This window comes from Uloborus diversus, chromosome 7 (assembly GCF_026930045.1).
Source record: "Uloborus diversus isolate 005 chromosome 7, Udiv.v.3.1, whole genome shotgun sequence".
NCBI lineage: Eukaryota > Metazoa > Arthropoda > Arachnida > Araneae > Uloboridae > Uloborus > Uloborus diversus.
In genome coordinates, this window is record NC_072737.1 from 13,001,965 (window position 1) to 13,019,106 (window position 17,142).

The window sequence follows — 17,142 nt, forward strand, 5'->3', positions numbered from 1 at the left end:
GTTAATTCGAATGACTGGTTGCTGGGTGGTTCTTACGAATGATCCGTCATCAAATGTCCTAAATCCACTCGGGGATTGGAGCTAATACCGATCACGGATATGACAGTGTGAGGGAATATTATCGAAAGATTCTAATAATCAAATTTGCATTTGATCTAGAATGATAATTTTAAAAGATTAATTTCATAATCGAATGACCATTTTGATTTCGAATAATTCTTTTGAGTAACCGATTATCGAGTGATTCCTTCGAATGATTCGCGAATCAAGAGGTTAATTCGAATGACTGGTTGCTGGGTGGTTCTTACGAATGATCCGTCATCAAATGTCCTAAATCCACTCGGGGATTGGAGCTAATACCGATCACGGATATGACAGTGTGAGGGAATATTATCGAAAGATTCTAATAATCAAATTTGCATTTGATCTAGAATGATAATTTTAAAAGATTAATTTCATAATCGAATGACCATTTTGATTTCGAATAATTCTTTTGAGTAACCGATTATCGAGTGATTCCTTCGAATGATTCGCGAATCAAGAGGTTAATTCGAATGACTGGTTGCTGGGTGGTTCTTACGAATGATCCGTCATCAAATGTCCTAAATCCACTCGGGGATTGGAGCTAATACCGATCACGGATATGACAGTGTGAGGGAATATTATCGAAAGATTCTAATAATCAAATTTGCATTTGATCTAGAATGATAATTTTAAAAGATTAATTTCATAATCGAATGACCATTTTGATTTCGAATAATTCTTTTGAGTAACCGATTATCGAGTGATTCCTTCGAATGATTCGCGAATCAAGAGGTTAATTCGAATGACTGGTTGCTGGGTGGTTCTTACGAATGATCCGTCATCAAATGTCCCAAACCCACTCGGGGATTGGAGCTAATACCGATCACGGATATGACAGTGTGAGGGAATATTATCGAAAGATTCTAATAATCAAATTTGCATTTGATCTAGAATGATAATTTTAAAAGATTAATTTCATAATCGAATGACCATTTTGATTTCGAATAATTCTTTTGAGTAACCGATTATCGAGTGATTCCTTCGAATGATTCGCGAATCAAGAGGTTCTTTCGAATGACTGGTTGCTGGGTTGTTCTTACGAATGATCCGTCATCAAATGTCCCAAATCCACTCGGGTATTGGAGCTAATACCGATCACGGATATGACAGTGTGAGGGAATATTATCGAAAGATTCTAATAATCAAATTTGCATTTGATCTAGAATGATAATTTTAAAAGATTAATTTCATAATCGAATGACCATTTTGATTTCGAATAATTCTTTTGAGTAACCGATTATCGAGTGATTCCTTCGAATGATTCGCGAATCAAGAGGTTCTTTCGAATGACTGGTTGCTGGGTGGTTCTTACGAATGATCCGTCATCAAATGTCCCAAATCCACTCGGGTATTGGAGCTAATACCGATCACGGATATGACAGTGTGAGGGAATATTATCGAAAGATTCTAATAATCAAATTTGCATTTGATCTAGAATGATAATTTTAAAAGATTAATTTCATAATCGAATGACCATTTTGATTTCGAATAATTCTTTTGAGTAACCGATTATCGAGTGATTCCTTCGAATGATTCGCGAATCAAGAGGTTCTTTCGAATGACTGGTTGCTGGGTTGTTCTTACGAATGATCCGTCATCAAATGTCCCAAATCCACTCGGGTATTGGAGCTAATACCGATCACGGATATGACAGTGTGAGGGAATATTATCGAAAGATTCTAATAATCAAATTTGCATTTGATCTAGAATGATAATTTTAAAAGATTAATTTCATAATCGAATGACCATTTTGATTTCGAATAAGTCTTTTGAGTAACCGATTATCGAGTGATTCCTTCGAATGATTCGCGAATCAAGAGGTTCTTTCGAATGACTGGTTGCTGGGTTGTTCTTACGAATGATCCGTCATCAAATGTCCCAAATCCACTCGGGTATTGGAGCTAATACCGATCACGGATATGACAGTGTGAGGGAATATTATCGAAAGATTCTAATAATCAAATTTGCATTTGATCTAGAATGATAATTTTAAAAGATTAATTTCATAATCGAATGACCATTTTGATTTCGAATAATTCTTTTGAGTAACCGATTATCGAGTGATTCCTTCGAATGATTCGCGAATCAAGAGGTTCTTTCGAATGACTGGTTGCTGGGTGGTTCTTACGAATGATCCGTCATCAAATGTCCCAAATCCACTCGGGTATTGGAGCTAATACCGATCACGGATATGACAGTGTGAGGGAATATTATCGAAAGATTCTAATAATCAAATTTGCATTTGATCTAGAATGATAATTTTAAAAGATTAATTTCATAATCGAATGACCATTTTGATTTCGAATAATTCTTTTGAGTAACCGATTATCGAGTGATTCCTTCGAATGATTCGCGAATCAAGAGGTTCTTTCGAATGACTGGTTGCTGGGTGGTTCTTACGAATGATCCGTCATCAAATGTCCCAAATCCACTCGGGTATTGGAGCTAATACCGATCACGGATATGACAGTGTGAGAAAATATTATCCAAAGATTCTAATAATCAAATTTGCATTTGATCTAGAATGATAATTTTAAAAGATTAATTTCATAATCGAATGACCATTTTGATTTCGAATAATTCTTTTGAGTAACCGATTATCGAGTGATTCCTTCGAATGATTCGCGAATCAAGAGGTTCTTTCGAATGACTGGTTGCTGGGTGGTTCTTACGAATGATCCGTCATCAAATGTCCCAAATCCACTCGGGTATTGGAGCTAATACCGATCACGGATATGACAGTGTGAGGGAATATTATCGAAAGATTCTAATAATCAAATTTGCATTTGATCTAGAATGATAATTTTAAAAGATTAATTTCATAATCGAATGACCATTTTGATTTCGAATAATTCTTTTGAGTAACCGATTATCGAGTGATTCCTTCGAATGATTCGCGAATCAAGAGGTTCTTTCGAATGACTGGTTGCTGGGTGGTTCTTACGAATGATCCGTCATCAAATGTCCCAAATCCACTCGGGGATTGGAGCTAATACCGATCACGGATATGACAGTGTGAGGGAATATTATCGAAAGATTCTAGTGATTCCTTCGAATGATTCGCGAATCAAGAGGTTATTTCGAATGACTGGTTGCTGGGTGGTTCTTACGAATGATCCGTCATCAAATGTCCCAAATCCACTCGGGGATTGGAGCTAATACCGATCACGGATATGACAGTGTGAGGGAATATTATCGAAAGATTCTAATAATCAAATTTGCATTTGATCTAGAATGATAATTTTAAAAGATTAATTTCATAATCAAATGATTATTTTGATTTCGAATAATTCTTTTGAGTAACCGATTATCGAGTGATTCCTTCGAATGATTCGCGAATCAAGAGGTTCTTTCGAATGACTGGTTGCTGGGTGGTTCTTACGAATGATCCGTCATCAAATGTCCCAAATCCACTCGGGTATTGGAGCTAATACCGATCACGGATATGACAGTGTGAGGGAATATTATCGAAAGATTCTAATAATCAAATTTGCATTTGATCTAGAATGATAATTTTAAAAGATTAATTTCATAATCGAATGACCATTTTGATTTCGAATAATTCTTTTGAGTAACCGATTATCGAGTGATTCCTTCGAATGATTCGCGAATCAAGAGGTTCTTTCGAATGACTGGTTGCTGGGTGGTTCTTACGAATGATCCGTCATCAAATGTCCCAAATCCACTCGGGTATTGGAGCTAATACCGATCACGGATATGACAGTGTGAGGGAATATTATCGAAAGATTCTAATAATCAAATTTGCATTTGCTCTAGAATGATAATTTTAAAAGATTAATTTCATAATCAAATGATTATTTTGATTTCGAATAATTCTTTTGAGTAACCGATTATCGAGTGATTCCTTCGAATGATTCGCGAATCAAGATGTTCTTTCGAATGACTGGTTGCTGGGTTGTTCTTACGAATGATCCGTCATCAAATGTCCCAAATCCACTCGGGTATTGGAGCTAATACCGATCACGGATATGACAGTGTGAGGGAATATTATCGAAAGATTCTAATAATCAAATTTGCATTTGATCTAGAATGATAATTTTAAAAGATTAATTTCATAATCGAATGACCATTTTGATTTCGAATAATTCTTTCGAGTAATCGATTATCGAGTGATTCCTTCGAATGATTCGGGAATCAAGAGTTTCTTTCGAATGACTTGTTGCTGGGTGATTCTTTCGAATGATCCGTTATCAAATGAGTCCCAAATCCACTCGGGTATTGGAGCTAATACCGATCACGGATATGACAGTGTGAGGGAATATTATCGAAAGATTCTAATAATCAAATTTGCATTTGATCTAGAATGATAATTTTAAAAGATTAATTTCATAATCGAATGACCATTTTGATTTCGAATAATTCTTTTGAGTAACCGATTATCGAGTGATTCCTTCGAATGATTCGCGAATCAAGAGGTTCTTTCGAATGACTGGTTGCTGGGTGGTTCTTACGAATGATCCGTCATCAAATGTCCCAAATCCACTCGGGTATTGGAGCTAATACCGATCACGGATATGACAGTGTGAGGGAATATTATCGAAAGATTCTAATAATCAAATTTGCATTTGATCTAGAATGATAATTTTAAAAGATTAATTTCATAATCGAATGACCATTTTGATTTCGAATAATTCTTTTGAGTAACCGATTATCGAGTGATTCCTTCGAATGATTCGCGAATCAAGAGGTTCTTTCGAATGACTGGTTGCTGGGTTGTTCTTACGAATGATCCGTCATCAAATGTCCCAAATCCACTCGGGTATTGGAGCTAATACCGATCACGGATATGACAGTGTGAGGGAATATTATCGAAAGATTCTAATAATCAAATTTGCATTTGATCTAGAATGATAATTTTAAAAGATTAATTTCATAATCGAATGACCATTTTGATTTCGAATAAGTCTTTTGAGTAACCGATTATCGAGTGATTCCTTCGAATGATTCGCGAATCAAGAGGTTCTTTCGAATGACTGGTTGCTGGGTTGTTCTTACGAATGATCCGTCATCAAATGTCCCAAATCCACTCGGGTATTGGAGCTAATACCGATCACGGATATGACAGTGTGAGGGAATATTATCGAAAGATTCTAATAATCAAATTTGCATTTGATCTAGAATGATAATTTTAAAAGATTAATTTCATAATCGAATGACCATTTTGATTTCGAATAATTCTTTTGAGTAACCGATTATCGAGTGATTCCTTCGAATGATTCGCGAATCAAGAGGTTCTTTCGAATGACTGGTTGCTGGGTGGTTCTTACGAATGATCCGTCATCAAATGTCCCAAATCCACTCGGGTATTGGAGCTAATACCGATCACGGATATGACAGTGTGAGGGAATATTATCGAAAGATTCTAATAATCAAATTTGCATTTGATCTAGAATGATAATTTTAAAAGATTAATTTCATAATCGAATGACCATTTTGATTTCGAATAATTCTTTTGAGTAACCGATTATCGAGTGATTCCTTCGAATGATTCGCGAATCAAGAGGTTCTTTCGAATGACTGGTTGCTGGGTGGTTCTTACGAATGATCCGTCATCAAATGTCCCAAATCCACTCGGGTATTGGAGCTAATACCGATCACGGATATGACAGTGTGAGAAAATATTATCCAAAGATTCTAATAATCAAATTTGCATTTGATCTAGAATGATAATTTTAAAAGATTAATTTCATAATCGAATGACCATTTTGATTTCGAATAATTCTTTTGAGTAACCGATTATCGAGTGATTCCTTCGAATGATTCGCGAATCAAGAGGTTCTTTCGAATGACTGGTTGCTGGGTGGTTCTTACGAATGATCCGTCATCAAATGTCCCAAATCCACTCGGGTATTGGAGCTAATACCGATCACGGATATGACAGTGTGAGGGAATATTATCGAAAGATTCTAATAATCAAACTTGCATTTGATCTAGAATGATAATTTTAAAAGATTAATTTCATAATCGAATGACCATTTTGATTTCGAATAATTCTTTTGAGTAACCGATTATCGAGTGATTCCTTCGAATGATTCGCGAATCAAGAGGTTCTTTCGAATGACTGGTTGCTGGGTGGTTCTTACGAATGATCCGTCATCAAATGTCCCAAATCCACTCGGGGATTGGAGCTAATACCGATCACGGATATGACAGTGTGAGGGAATATTATCGAAAGATTCTAATAATCAAATTTGCATTTGATCTAGAATGATAATTTTAAAAGATTAATTTCATAATCGAATGACCATTTTGATTTCGAATAATTCTTTTGAGTAACCGATTATCGAGTGATTCCTTCGAATGATTCGCGAATCAAGAGGTTATTTCGAATGACTGGTTGCTGGGTGGTTCTTACGAATGATCCGTCATCAAATGTCCCAAATCCACTCGGGGATTGGAGCTAATACCGATCACGGATATGACAGTGTGAGGGAATATTATCGAAAGATTCTAATAATCAAATTTGCATTTGATCTAGAATGATAATTTTAAAAGATTAATTTCATAATCAAATGATTATTTTGATTTCGAATAATTCTTTTGAGTAACCGATTATCGAGTGATTCCTTCGAATGATTCGCGAATCAAGAGGTTCTTTCGAATGACTGGTTGCTGGGTGGTTCTTACGAATGATCCGTCATCAAATGTCCCAAATCCACTCGGGTATTGGAGCTAATACCGATCACGGATATGACAGTGTGAGGGAATATTATCGAAAGATTCTAATAATCAAATTTGCATTTGATCTAGAATGATAATTTTAAAAGATTAATTTCATAATCGAATGACCATTTTGATTTCGAATAATTCTTTTGAGTAACCGATTATCGAGTGATTCCTTCGAATGATTCGCGAATCAAGAGGTTCTTTCGAATGACTGGTTGCTGGGTGGTTCTTACGAATGATCCGTCATCAAATGTCCCAAATCCACTCGGGTATTGGAGCTAATACCGATCACGGATATGACAGTGTGAGGGAATATTATCGAAAGATTCTAATAATCAAATTTGCATTTGCTCTAGAATGATAATTTTAAAAGATTAATTTCATAATCAAATGATTATTTTGATTTCGAATAATTCTTTTGAGTAACCGATTATCGAGTGATTCCTTCGAATGATTCGCGAATCAAGAGGTTCTTTCGAATGACTGGTTGCTGGGTTGTTCTTACGAATGATCCGTCATCAAATGTCCCAAATCCACTCGGGTATTGGAGCTAATACCGATCACGGATATGACAGTGTGAGGGAATATTATCGAAAGATTCTAATAATCAAACTTGCATTTGATCTAGAATGATAATTTTAAAAGATTAATTTCATAATCGAATGACCATTTTGATTTCGAATAATTCTTTTGAGTAACCGATTATCGAGTGATTCCTTCGAATGATTCGGGAATCAAGAGGTTCTTTCGAATGACTTGTTGCTGGGTGATTCTTTCGAATGATCCGTTATCAAATGTCCCAAATCCACTCGGGGATTGGAGCTAATACCGATCACGGATATGACAGTGTGAGGGAATATTATCGAAAGATTCTAATAATCAAATTTGCATTTGATCTAGAATGATAATTTTAAAAGATTAATTTCATAATCGAATGACCATTTTGATTTCGAATAATTCTTTTGAGTAACCGATTATCGAGTGATTCCTTCGAATGATTCGCGAATCAAGAGGTTATTTCGAATGACTGGTTGCTGGGTGGTTCTTACGAATGATCCGTCATCAAATGTCCCAAATCCACTCGGGGATTGGAGCTAATACCGATCACGGATATGACAGTGTGAGGGAATATTATCGAAAGATTCTAATAATCAAATTTGCATTTGATCTAGAATGATAATTTTAAAAGATTAATTTCATAATCAAATGATTATTTTGATTTCGAATAATTCTTTTGAGTAACCGATTATCGAGTGATTCCTTCGAATGATTCGCGAATCAAGAGGTTCTTTCGAATGACTGGTTGCTGGGTGGTTCTTACGAATGATCCGTCATCAAATGTCCCAAATCCACTCGGGTATTGGAGCTAATACCGATCACGGATATGACAGTGTGAGGGAATATTATCGAAAGATTCTAATAATCAAATTTGCATTTGATCTAGAATGATAATTTTAAAAGATTAATTTCATAATCGAATGACCATTTTGATTTCGAATAATTCTTTTGAGTAACCGATTATCGAGTGATTCCTTCGAATGATTCGCGAATCAAGAGGTTCTTTCGAATGACTGGTTGCTGGGTGGTTCTTACGAATGATCCGTCATCAAATGTCCCAAATCCACTCGGGTATTGGAGCTAATACCGATCACGGATATGACAGTGTGAGGGAATATTATCGAAAGATTCTAATAATCAAATTTGCATTTGCTCTAGAATGATAATTTTAAAAGATTAATTTCATAATCAAATGATTATTTTGATTTCGAATAATTCTTTTGAGTAACCGATTATCGAGTGATTCCTTCGAATGATTCGCGAATCAAGATGTTCTTTCGAATGACTGGTTGCTGGGTTGTTCTTACGAATGATCCGTCATCAAATGTCCCAAATCCACTCGGGTATTGGAGCTAATACCGATCACGGATATGACAGTGTGAGGGAATATTATCGAAAGATTCTAATAATCAAATTTGCATTTGATCTAGAATGATAATTTTAAAAGATTAATTTCATAATCGAATGACCATTTTGATTTCGAATAATTCTTTCGAGTAATCGATTATCGAGTGATTCCTTCGAATGATTCGGGAATCAAGAGTTTCTTTCGAATGACTTGTTGCTGGGTGATTCTTTCGAATGATCCGTTATCAAATGTCCCAAATCCATTTGGGTTTTGGAGTTACTACCGGTCATTCGAAAGAATCACTCGATCCTGATATCATTCAATAATGAAATAATTCAAAAGTATCTTAAATAAATTAAAAGCAACTTTTGAAACACAAGTAGCTTCTAAAAATGGGACAAGGAATCCCTTTTTTATTGCAAAGAATATGAATTTATGCTTCAAAAGATTTTAAAAGGAAAGAAAAGAGTAGAAAGTAAAAGAAAAAGAAGCGAGAAAGCTCTTGTAATGGTTATTTATAAAATTGAAACAGGTGTCTGCGTTTTTATAGGCATTTGTGTTTCCAACGTTGTTCTTCATCCTTAACATTTCTCATTGGGACCCTTTCAATTTTTTCATATCTTATATCTTGTTCTCGCATGATCTCAAATAATCGAATACTTTGATTATGTTCTATAGTAGAAAAAAAGTGATAAAACTAAATCATTGTTTTCAATAAAGCCAGTAGCTAGGTAAATTTTTTAAACGTAAAAGTTTATTTTTTTGGTACAAAAAGTTAATGTCATCATTATGATTGACAATAGTGCAGGCTGTTTTTGCGCGTATTCCCCCAACTTTTTTCTCAGCTTGTGATCTACTCCTAAATCAATATAGCATAGTGAAATAAATTAAATTAATAACTCATTTAAGTTGACTAAATGGAGTCGTTTCCTTCAGTCAAAAGTAGTACTTTTTGTCACTGAAATTGATAGAATAAGCAAAAAAAAAAAAAAAAAAAAAAAAAAGGACCCAGAAAATACTTTTATTTTTTCTAACAGTTATTTTTTAATCAATTTTTTAAAATGGCCGATTTTTCAAACAAGGCGTGGTCTAGATGACGTCACAAATGATGCTTTTTGGCGTATCTTTGTATCGCGATTCCACGTTATGATAATCAAGAAGCGAATTAAAATTACGCTCTACGCTTGCTATCAACCCTATCGTTGCAATACACGTGAGTAAAGATGCGAATTAAATATTTTGCTCTGTGAATGGCAACACAGAATGGCATTTCATCATTTATGATGTCCTCGGACAGAAGCATAAACATTGAAAGCGCACGCCGATTTAAGTAATTTTTTAAAAACATTAAACTTAAACAAATTATTTAAAAAATGGTCAGATCCTATGTTTTTAAGCATGCTTTTTCAGAAAAAAAGACTTTTAAAATTTTGGAAACGATCCCATTATTAACGTTTAATCAAATTTTACCATTTAAAAAATACAATTTATATTTTTTATTAACTAATTCTCATACGATTAAATAATTTTATAAGGGTTACGTTTTAACGTTAAATTGAATTATTCGGTTAATTTAGAGAAACATTTCTGAAAGGCAAAAAATCTCCAAGCAATTTGTGCCCATTTTCTATTAGGTTAAATGGTTATTAGTTTCAGCTATTTTCATTGTTTTTAATGGTGCACTTACTTTGTAGGATCCATCGTCTGCGTAGAGCCTTCCGAGATTAAAAAGCGCGGAGATTTTTGTCGTCTCGTGCATTTTCGGGTCTTTCAAACCACTGCTGTCCAATTCCGCACAGTGACGATACACCTGGAAAAAAAAAAGAAATGGATATTGAGGTTAGTTGAATTTATTGAAACAACATATGAACTTCATTGGTAGCAGACGAAATTGTAATTAACATTACAGCACTAGTAACATTTATTATTTTTTTAAGCAAAAATTTAATAGAAAAATATAACTACGTATAACATTCATTACCTTAAACTGTTACTCGAAAAAGTTTGGGTAAATTCATTCTATTTATTAATGTTGTTTTAATACAAATACTACAAATTAAAACTATATATTCGAATCAGAGGAAAATTCGTAATGTAAAATTTGAGTTTGAAAAGCGAAAATATGTGAAGATAAAAATAATTAACTTTTCAATATATTAAAAAGGCATTAAATGAATTGAGCAATTAAAATATACTGAAATTGCAATCCCTCTCAATCAGATTATATTTTACTTTTTAATTTTTTCCGATAAATCAATGAATAAATCCATGAATAAATAAAAATATTAAGATTTAAAATTACAGTAAAAATAATAATTGTAATAAAAAAATAACATTGAAAGAGTCTTAATAATCATTTGCATCAAAAAAGTAGTTTTGAAAAGTAAAGCACTGTAAAACTTACAGAATTTATCAGTAAATCAAACACATTCGTCAATGTTAAATCTATGGAGAAATGCACATCGATTTTTATAAATTATATTAAAAGTATATTCAGTGGCGTACCTAGCATGGGAGACACTCAGGGTAATTTGTGGTGTCACCCCTCCCCCTTCCCCAAACGCGTGCGCGTAAAAAAAGAAAAAAAAATAGTTTAGTTCTTCATAAACATGAAATTCATACATTGTCAAAAATAGCTACATACTTTTAGAACAAAATTTTAAGTTAGCTAATGCACAAAAGACTAAGTCTCTGCTAGTTCTAAGTACTGACAATATGATTCTAGTGCTAAGAGAAAAAATGACTCGATGGGGGGGGGGGAGGCTGAAAAAGGAGATTCTGTGGGTTTCTCCCTCGGAAAATTCTCAAATTTATAGTCTTAAAAATGCATTTCATTGAGCTTCGATAATGTTTGGGGGAGGAGAGGTTTGTCGTGGTATTTATATTTTTCAAAAACTTGCAATTTCACTTTGGATGTCACCTCTCAGACGCTTGACACCCGGGGCAGACCGCCCTCTCCACCCCCCAGTTGCGACACCACTGAATATATTCTCCATCTCTCGAGTTTTCGGTGTTTAAAAAATATTTTTATTGCTATTTGTTTTTTGGATTAAAACAGTGGCGCACACAAGGGAGGGGTCCAGGGGGTCCGGACCCCTCCCATAGGTCTTGCTTTTTTCCCCGATTGATTATGATTCTATGTATTTTGTGCCTAAAATAATTTCAAACGAAAGGTAACAATAATTTCAGTTCTAATAAGTGAAAAAATAAAATCCTCATGTTAAAAGATTTAAAAGATTATCGAGCACTTTTCCTATAACAAATTGCCTATGACAAGCAGAATGGTGATTATAAATGAATACACTGTAATAACCAAGTTTTTAGTTTTGTAATAACAGATTGCATTAAGTGATATTTTATGAACTTCTTTAATCCTATGGTGCGTCCACAACGATGAATTTGCTTTGCTGAATCCATTTTTTTAGTTATGAGAAAAGTTAATGCGTATACTATTTTGCTTTCTGGTAATGTATTTAAGTATAGTTCATTAACTAATGCTAATTATTTATTCAATAGTTTTTTTTTTTTACTGTTTTTCGTTCTCGAGAAACGATAAAATCAAGTCTATGTTTGACGGCGTATTCTGGTATTTTATGAGAATGAGGCTTTCGTTCTTGGACCCACCCCTTGCAAAATTCCTGTGTGCGCCACTGGATTAAAATAATAATAAATGTTCCCGTAAGTGCCAGTGTCAAACATTTTTGACTTTCTCAGAGCCCCCCCCCCCCTCCTGCAGGATAAGATAATAGAAATATGTATGTTATTTCACCACACATGTTTTATACAAAAAGTCTTTTCCGGTAAAATTTGATCGAAGCAAATTCACACGTTAGATGATCACATTTCTTCGTGCAAACCTACGTTAAATTTTTATGAACTAAAAATAGTTTACCCAAATTGGACTCATCTCTATTATTGGAAGGGAGTAGAGCATAGACACACGGACAGACATATGCAATCCCCTTCCCATAACCCTAATATAATTTTTTTTAATTTTTGTATATACCATATATATAAAAATGAATGTTTGTCTGTATGTCATCCATAAACTCAAAAACTACCCGGCAGATTTGGCTGAAACTTTCACCGTTTGTTATTTTTGGTACTGGGAATGTTTATAGAACAGTTCGAAAAAAATCCGATCGATAGTTCCTTTTTTATTCCAATTTAAGTCACAATCCATTGGATAAATACGAATAAAATGATCGGCTGCAGAAATTAATTCGCGTGAAAGATCTCATTGATAAGAAGTTAGCTGTTGCCATTTTTCTTGAGTTTGAACAAATAAATTCTTTCTTTATTGTTTTATGGCTTTTCATACAACGGGGGGATTTAAAACTTTTTCTATTTGATATTTTTAGCGATTGATTGATCTTGCAAACTGCGTGAGTACAAAATTTGAGTAGAGTCACGGCTTCACTTGATACCTGGACCGATTATTATGAAAATTGCTATATATATGTATTTTTCCACGGAGAAGGTGCATAATATGCTCATTGAAGCCACTCGCCACCAGGTGGCACTGCAGAGTAGCCACTTCTGCCCCGTTCAACCGATTGTCATGAAAATCAGTATAATGATGTATTTTTTTGTTGGCGTTGCAACGCGCGTCGGGTACAGCTAGTTTTTGTATATTTATAAAATTATTCCTTATCTTTTTGTAATGGAATTTTCACAATGCAATAAGCTTTTTTTTCTTCTGTCCATCTCGCTTTAAAAGACTTTTACGGGAAAATTGGGTAAAAAAGAACATTAAACGTAGAAACCTCCCCCCCCCATACATATAGATAAACAGTCAACTCTCGATATCTCAAAGTCCCAAGAGACCAGCTAAAACGCTCGAGTTATTGGTAGTTCGAGTTATGGGAAGTTTCCACAACAGTCTCAAGAATTTGGAACCGGATAAAAAAATATTCGAGTTATAAACTTCGAGTTATCGAGAATCGACTGTATACACATACATTTTTATTTACTTTAAACATGTAGGGTAGCCAACTTACCTCCGCTGCTTCTTCTTTTCTTCCCAGAATGCCCAGCACCAAGCCTAAGTTCAGGTGTGCCACTAAAGTAAACAAAATAAAACTTTTATTTTAAGAAAGTATTTCCGAAGTTGTGTAATAAGTATAAACTCTCAATAAAATGCTTTGTATTTTATCTTTGCTAATACTGGTATTAATTTCACAATATGCATGAAGTTTGAATGAGATATCTTTCGTCGAACTAATGTAATTTGAATTGAACCACTGCTATTAGTTATGTAGCTGACTATAGAATGCCGTTGTCGTTTTCTATTTCAGGTTTTTATGTTTATTCGTGTTACATTTTGAGTACAGAACTCCTGCGCACATAAAGTAATACAATATGAAATAAAAGGAAAAGAATAACGAACATCCAGCATCTAGCCCCCCGGAATTCATTTGAATTTTGAAGTCTTGAATTCTCAAGTAATGTTTTTCGCAAACCGTGACAGGACCTTACTCCTTGGTCTTCTTGTTTCTACAAATGAAATGGATTAGAAATGGAGAAGAACTTCGCTTGTGTGTGTATGTTATGACTGGTGATTTTCTATATTAGGTAATACGAGGCATATCGATAAAAAAAAAAAAAGGTTATTAGAATGTGGTAATAAAGATATCGATATTATGACCAATTTGCATTTATCATAAAGATTATATTTACAGCGTTATGGTATTTTTATTTCTTATCAATCTTAAATGATGGGAATGAGTAATCTGGAAATTTTGTATTTAGGTGTAGTTTTGTATTTAGGTGAAGTTCATCTATGTAGGTGTTTTTCTGACTCTCTTTAAATAAATATTAAAAACAGCGAGCTTGACTTACTCTTGTCGTCAAGATAATTTAAAAAATCATACAGAACATCAAAAACGAGCAGTGGCTTTAAGGTAAATAAGCAATTCGTCATTGCTAAAAAAAATACATTCTTCCATACAAATTTTATGTCAAATTCATTTTCAGCTCAAACGTTCAATATTCATTTCCAATTCAAATATTATCCTGTTAGGCTCTGTCCAACGAAACGGGATTGCAACAAGCAGCAAATACTCTTAAATAAAGATGTAAAATATCTTAGTTCAGATTGTTAAAGTTTGCACAGCTTTTTTATAGTGTAGAATAACTCTTGCATTTTTGCACTTGTACTTTTGGTTGAGTTCCAAATGATTGAATGTGCTGGGCAGTTTTGTTTGGTTAAACAGGAACAGTACAAAATACTCATTTATGGAGCAACTAGAAAACTTCACCCAGGTATCACGAGTCGGAATAGAATTTACAACACAAGGCACTGGTGGGAATTGAAAGCACTACCTGCTTTACTGCGTATAGGCAGCTGTCAGAGCAGGTACTTATACAAATATAAGTACAAATACAAAAGTGACGACCAGCAACAGGCTCTGGGCCCAGCTAGACTGGTCCTAGTCAGTTTACAATCCCCAGTGAAGATCAATGGCCCTCTTAAAACTGTCTACTCCCTTGCTCATTGCCACCTCTTCTGGTAAGCTGTTCCAAGGTTCCACTACCCTGCTAAAATAATAATTTTTCCTAATATCCATGTTTGCCTGAGATTTGAATAGCTTAAAACAATGACCCCTTGTCCTGTTTTCAGTGCTAAACTTCAGCCCCGTAACATCTTTCATTTTAATAAATTGAAAGATGGAGGCCCTGGCCACTAAATTGGTTTAGTTTTCCACTTGCCCTTTTTTTTTCTGCAGTGAACGTCAGATGTCTATTGAGTTTCTTAAACCAAAAGACACAGCCAAATCAAGCAATTGTAGGCGCTTTTATTAATGCAAAAATGGCCGACCGAATTTCTGAAACTCTTAGAACATTTCTCTTCGCAAAAAATCCGGAGCCGAATGTGATCTACAGGCGCCAGACGAAAAGGAACTTATTTGCTAACCCAAATACAGCTCAAATTTCTTCGCCTCCCTTACCTGCGTCATTCAGCTCTGAAAAGATTTATTTTCGGAACCGGGCAATAAAATATGAATTTTTAATGAAATAAACAAACGATAACAATATCGGCCGAAGATATGAAAGAAAAAAAAATGGCATGGCGGAAGCGCGGAGTATTTTTACGATCTTTGCGGAACACGAGTAGCCGCCGTAAAAACATCTTCACGCGCCGTAATGATGGCGGCCCGGTGCGTATACCCAGGGTGTTTTATGGGGCATAAAGAATGGGACTTCACAGCTGCAGAGAATTTTATGAGGGGGAAGAAGAGATGCCGAGCGAAGAAGAAAAAGTTCTTGAAATTGGATATTTCGTATATTTAAGCGCAGAACGCTTTGGAATGATTTTGCATATGGAAAGAAAGCTACCAGAAGCTTTTTTTTTCCCTTCCTAGTTTTGAATAAATCCAGTTTTCTTATTGCCGTGAGCCAATGGCTGCGTTCTGGTCATTATATTACAAACGGAGAAATGACAGTGATGCACATATTTTTGAAGGACAGACAGTATAATCCACGTTCTCCAGACGAATATGAGATTGAAGATCTCCTGAGCTTTTTTAATATGAATTTTGTTTCTCATAAGACCGTAGTGAGTTCACCGAGGTAATAAGGCACATGCTTCATTTGGAAATACTTTCAAAGATTTTGAAAGTTAGCTCTGGGATTGTTGACAAATGATGTCACGCTGTGTGGGGGAGGGGTGTTCGTGGGCAATCTCTCTTCTGCGCATTACTTGTTGCCAACAATCTGTTGCCTTCTCTAAAGATAGCTTCCTGAAGAGTTTACTACAGTGGTTTCGTTCACATAGCGCTACCGGTCGGTTGATCACATGACAGTCAATAACGCCAGCGGTTATTCACCGATTGTTCACCAACTGATGCCTCATCGAACGTTTTCGGTTGATCCTCGGTTCCTTGCGCAGACGAATAACGCGCAGGTGAAAAATGCTTATTATTGCTCAAAAATGTCAAGTGGTTCAACCAACCAATCAACCAGCTTAAATTGCGGTCGACCAGTGAAACTATTAGAACGACATCGGCAACAACCAGTTAACCGGTAGCTCTATCAGAACGTTACGTTACAGTTAGTCACCGGCTGACCGGTAGCTGTATGCGAACGTATGTTTCATAGCATAAAGCAGGGATTAATTTCTAACAAAAGAAGTGAGCAAGCCCAAAAGTATTCAAATCTCATTTTAATGCGTAAGTAGTTTGAACCACGTCTGCAGAGCCAGATGATAAATTAACGGCTCCGACTCTGACTCCGGGAGTTTTAGAGCCTTCGACTCCGGCTCCTTTGCTCCAAAATCTATCCAACTCCGATTCCGACTCTGACTTCGCAAGCACTGGCAGAGGTGCGGACTTTTGGGGGAAAATGACTGCCTCCGACTCCGACTCCGCAGCTGTTTAAACTCCGTCTAATATGTAGAAATTTATGTAAATTAATTGAAAAAAAGTACAGCAATTGGAGCTTCTATGCTGCAAGCCGTGTCAGAA

The 17,142-nt window shown here is 35.1% G+C and overlaps 1 protein-coding gene across 1 annotated transcript in view; it reads right to left on the minus strand.

The window, feature by feature from the left end:
• The window catches only part of LOC129226267 (protein O-mannosyl-transferase TMTC2-like), a 103,241-nt gene that overhangs the window by 22,527 nt on the left and 63,572 nt on the right, over positions 1-17,142 (minus strand). Inside the window, exons 7-8 of the mRNA XM_054860867.1 lie at positions 13,678-13,739; positions 10,365-10,487 (exon numbers count right to left, since the gene is read on the minus strand). Coding sequence (XP_054716842.1) covers positions 10,365-10,487; positions 13,678-13,739 — 185 coding nt within the window. The remainder of the gene's footprint in view (positions 1-10,364; positions 10,488-13,677; positions 13,740-17,142) is intronic.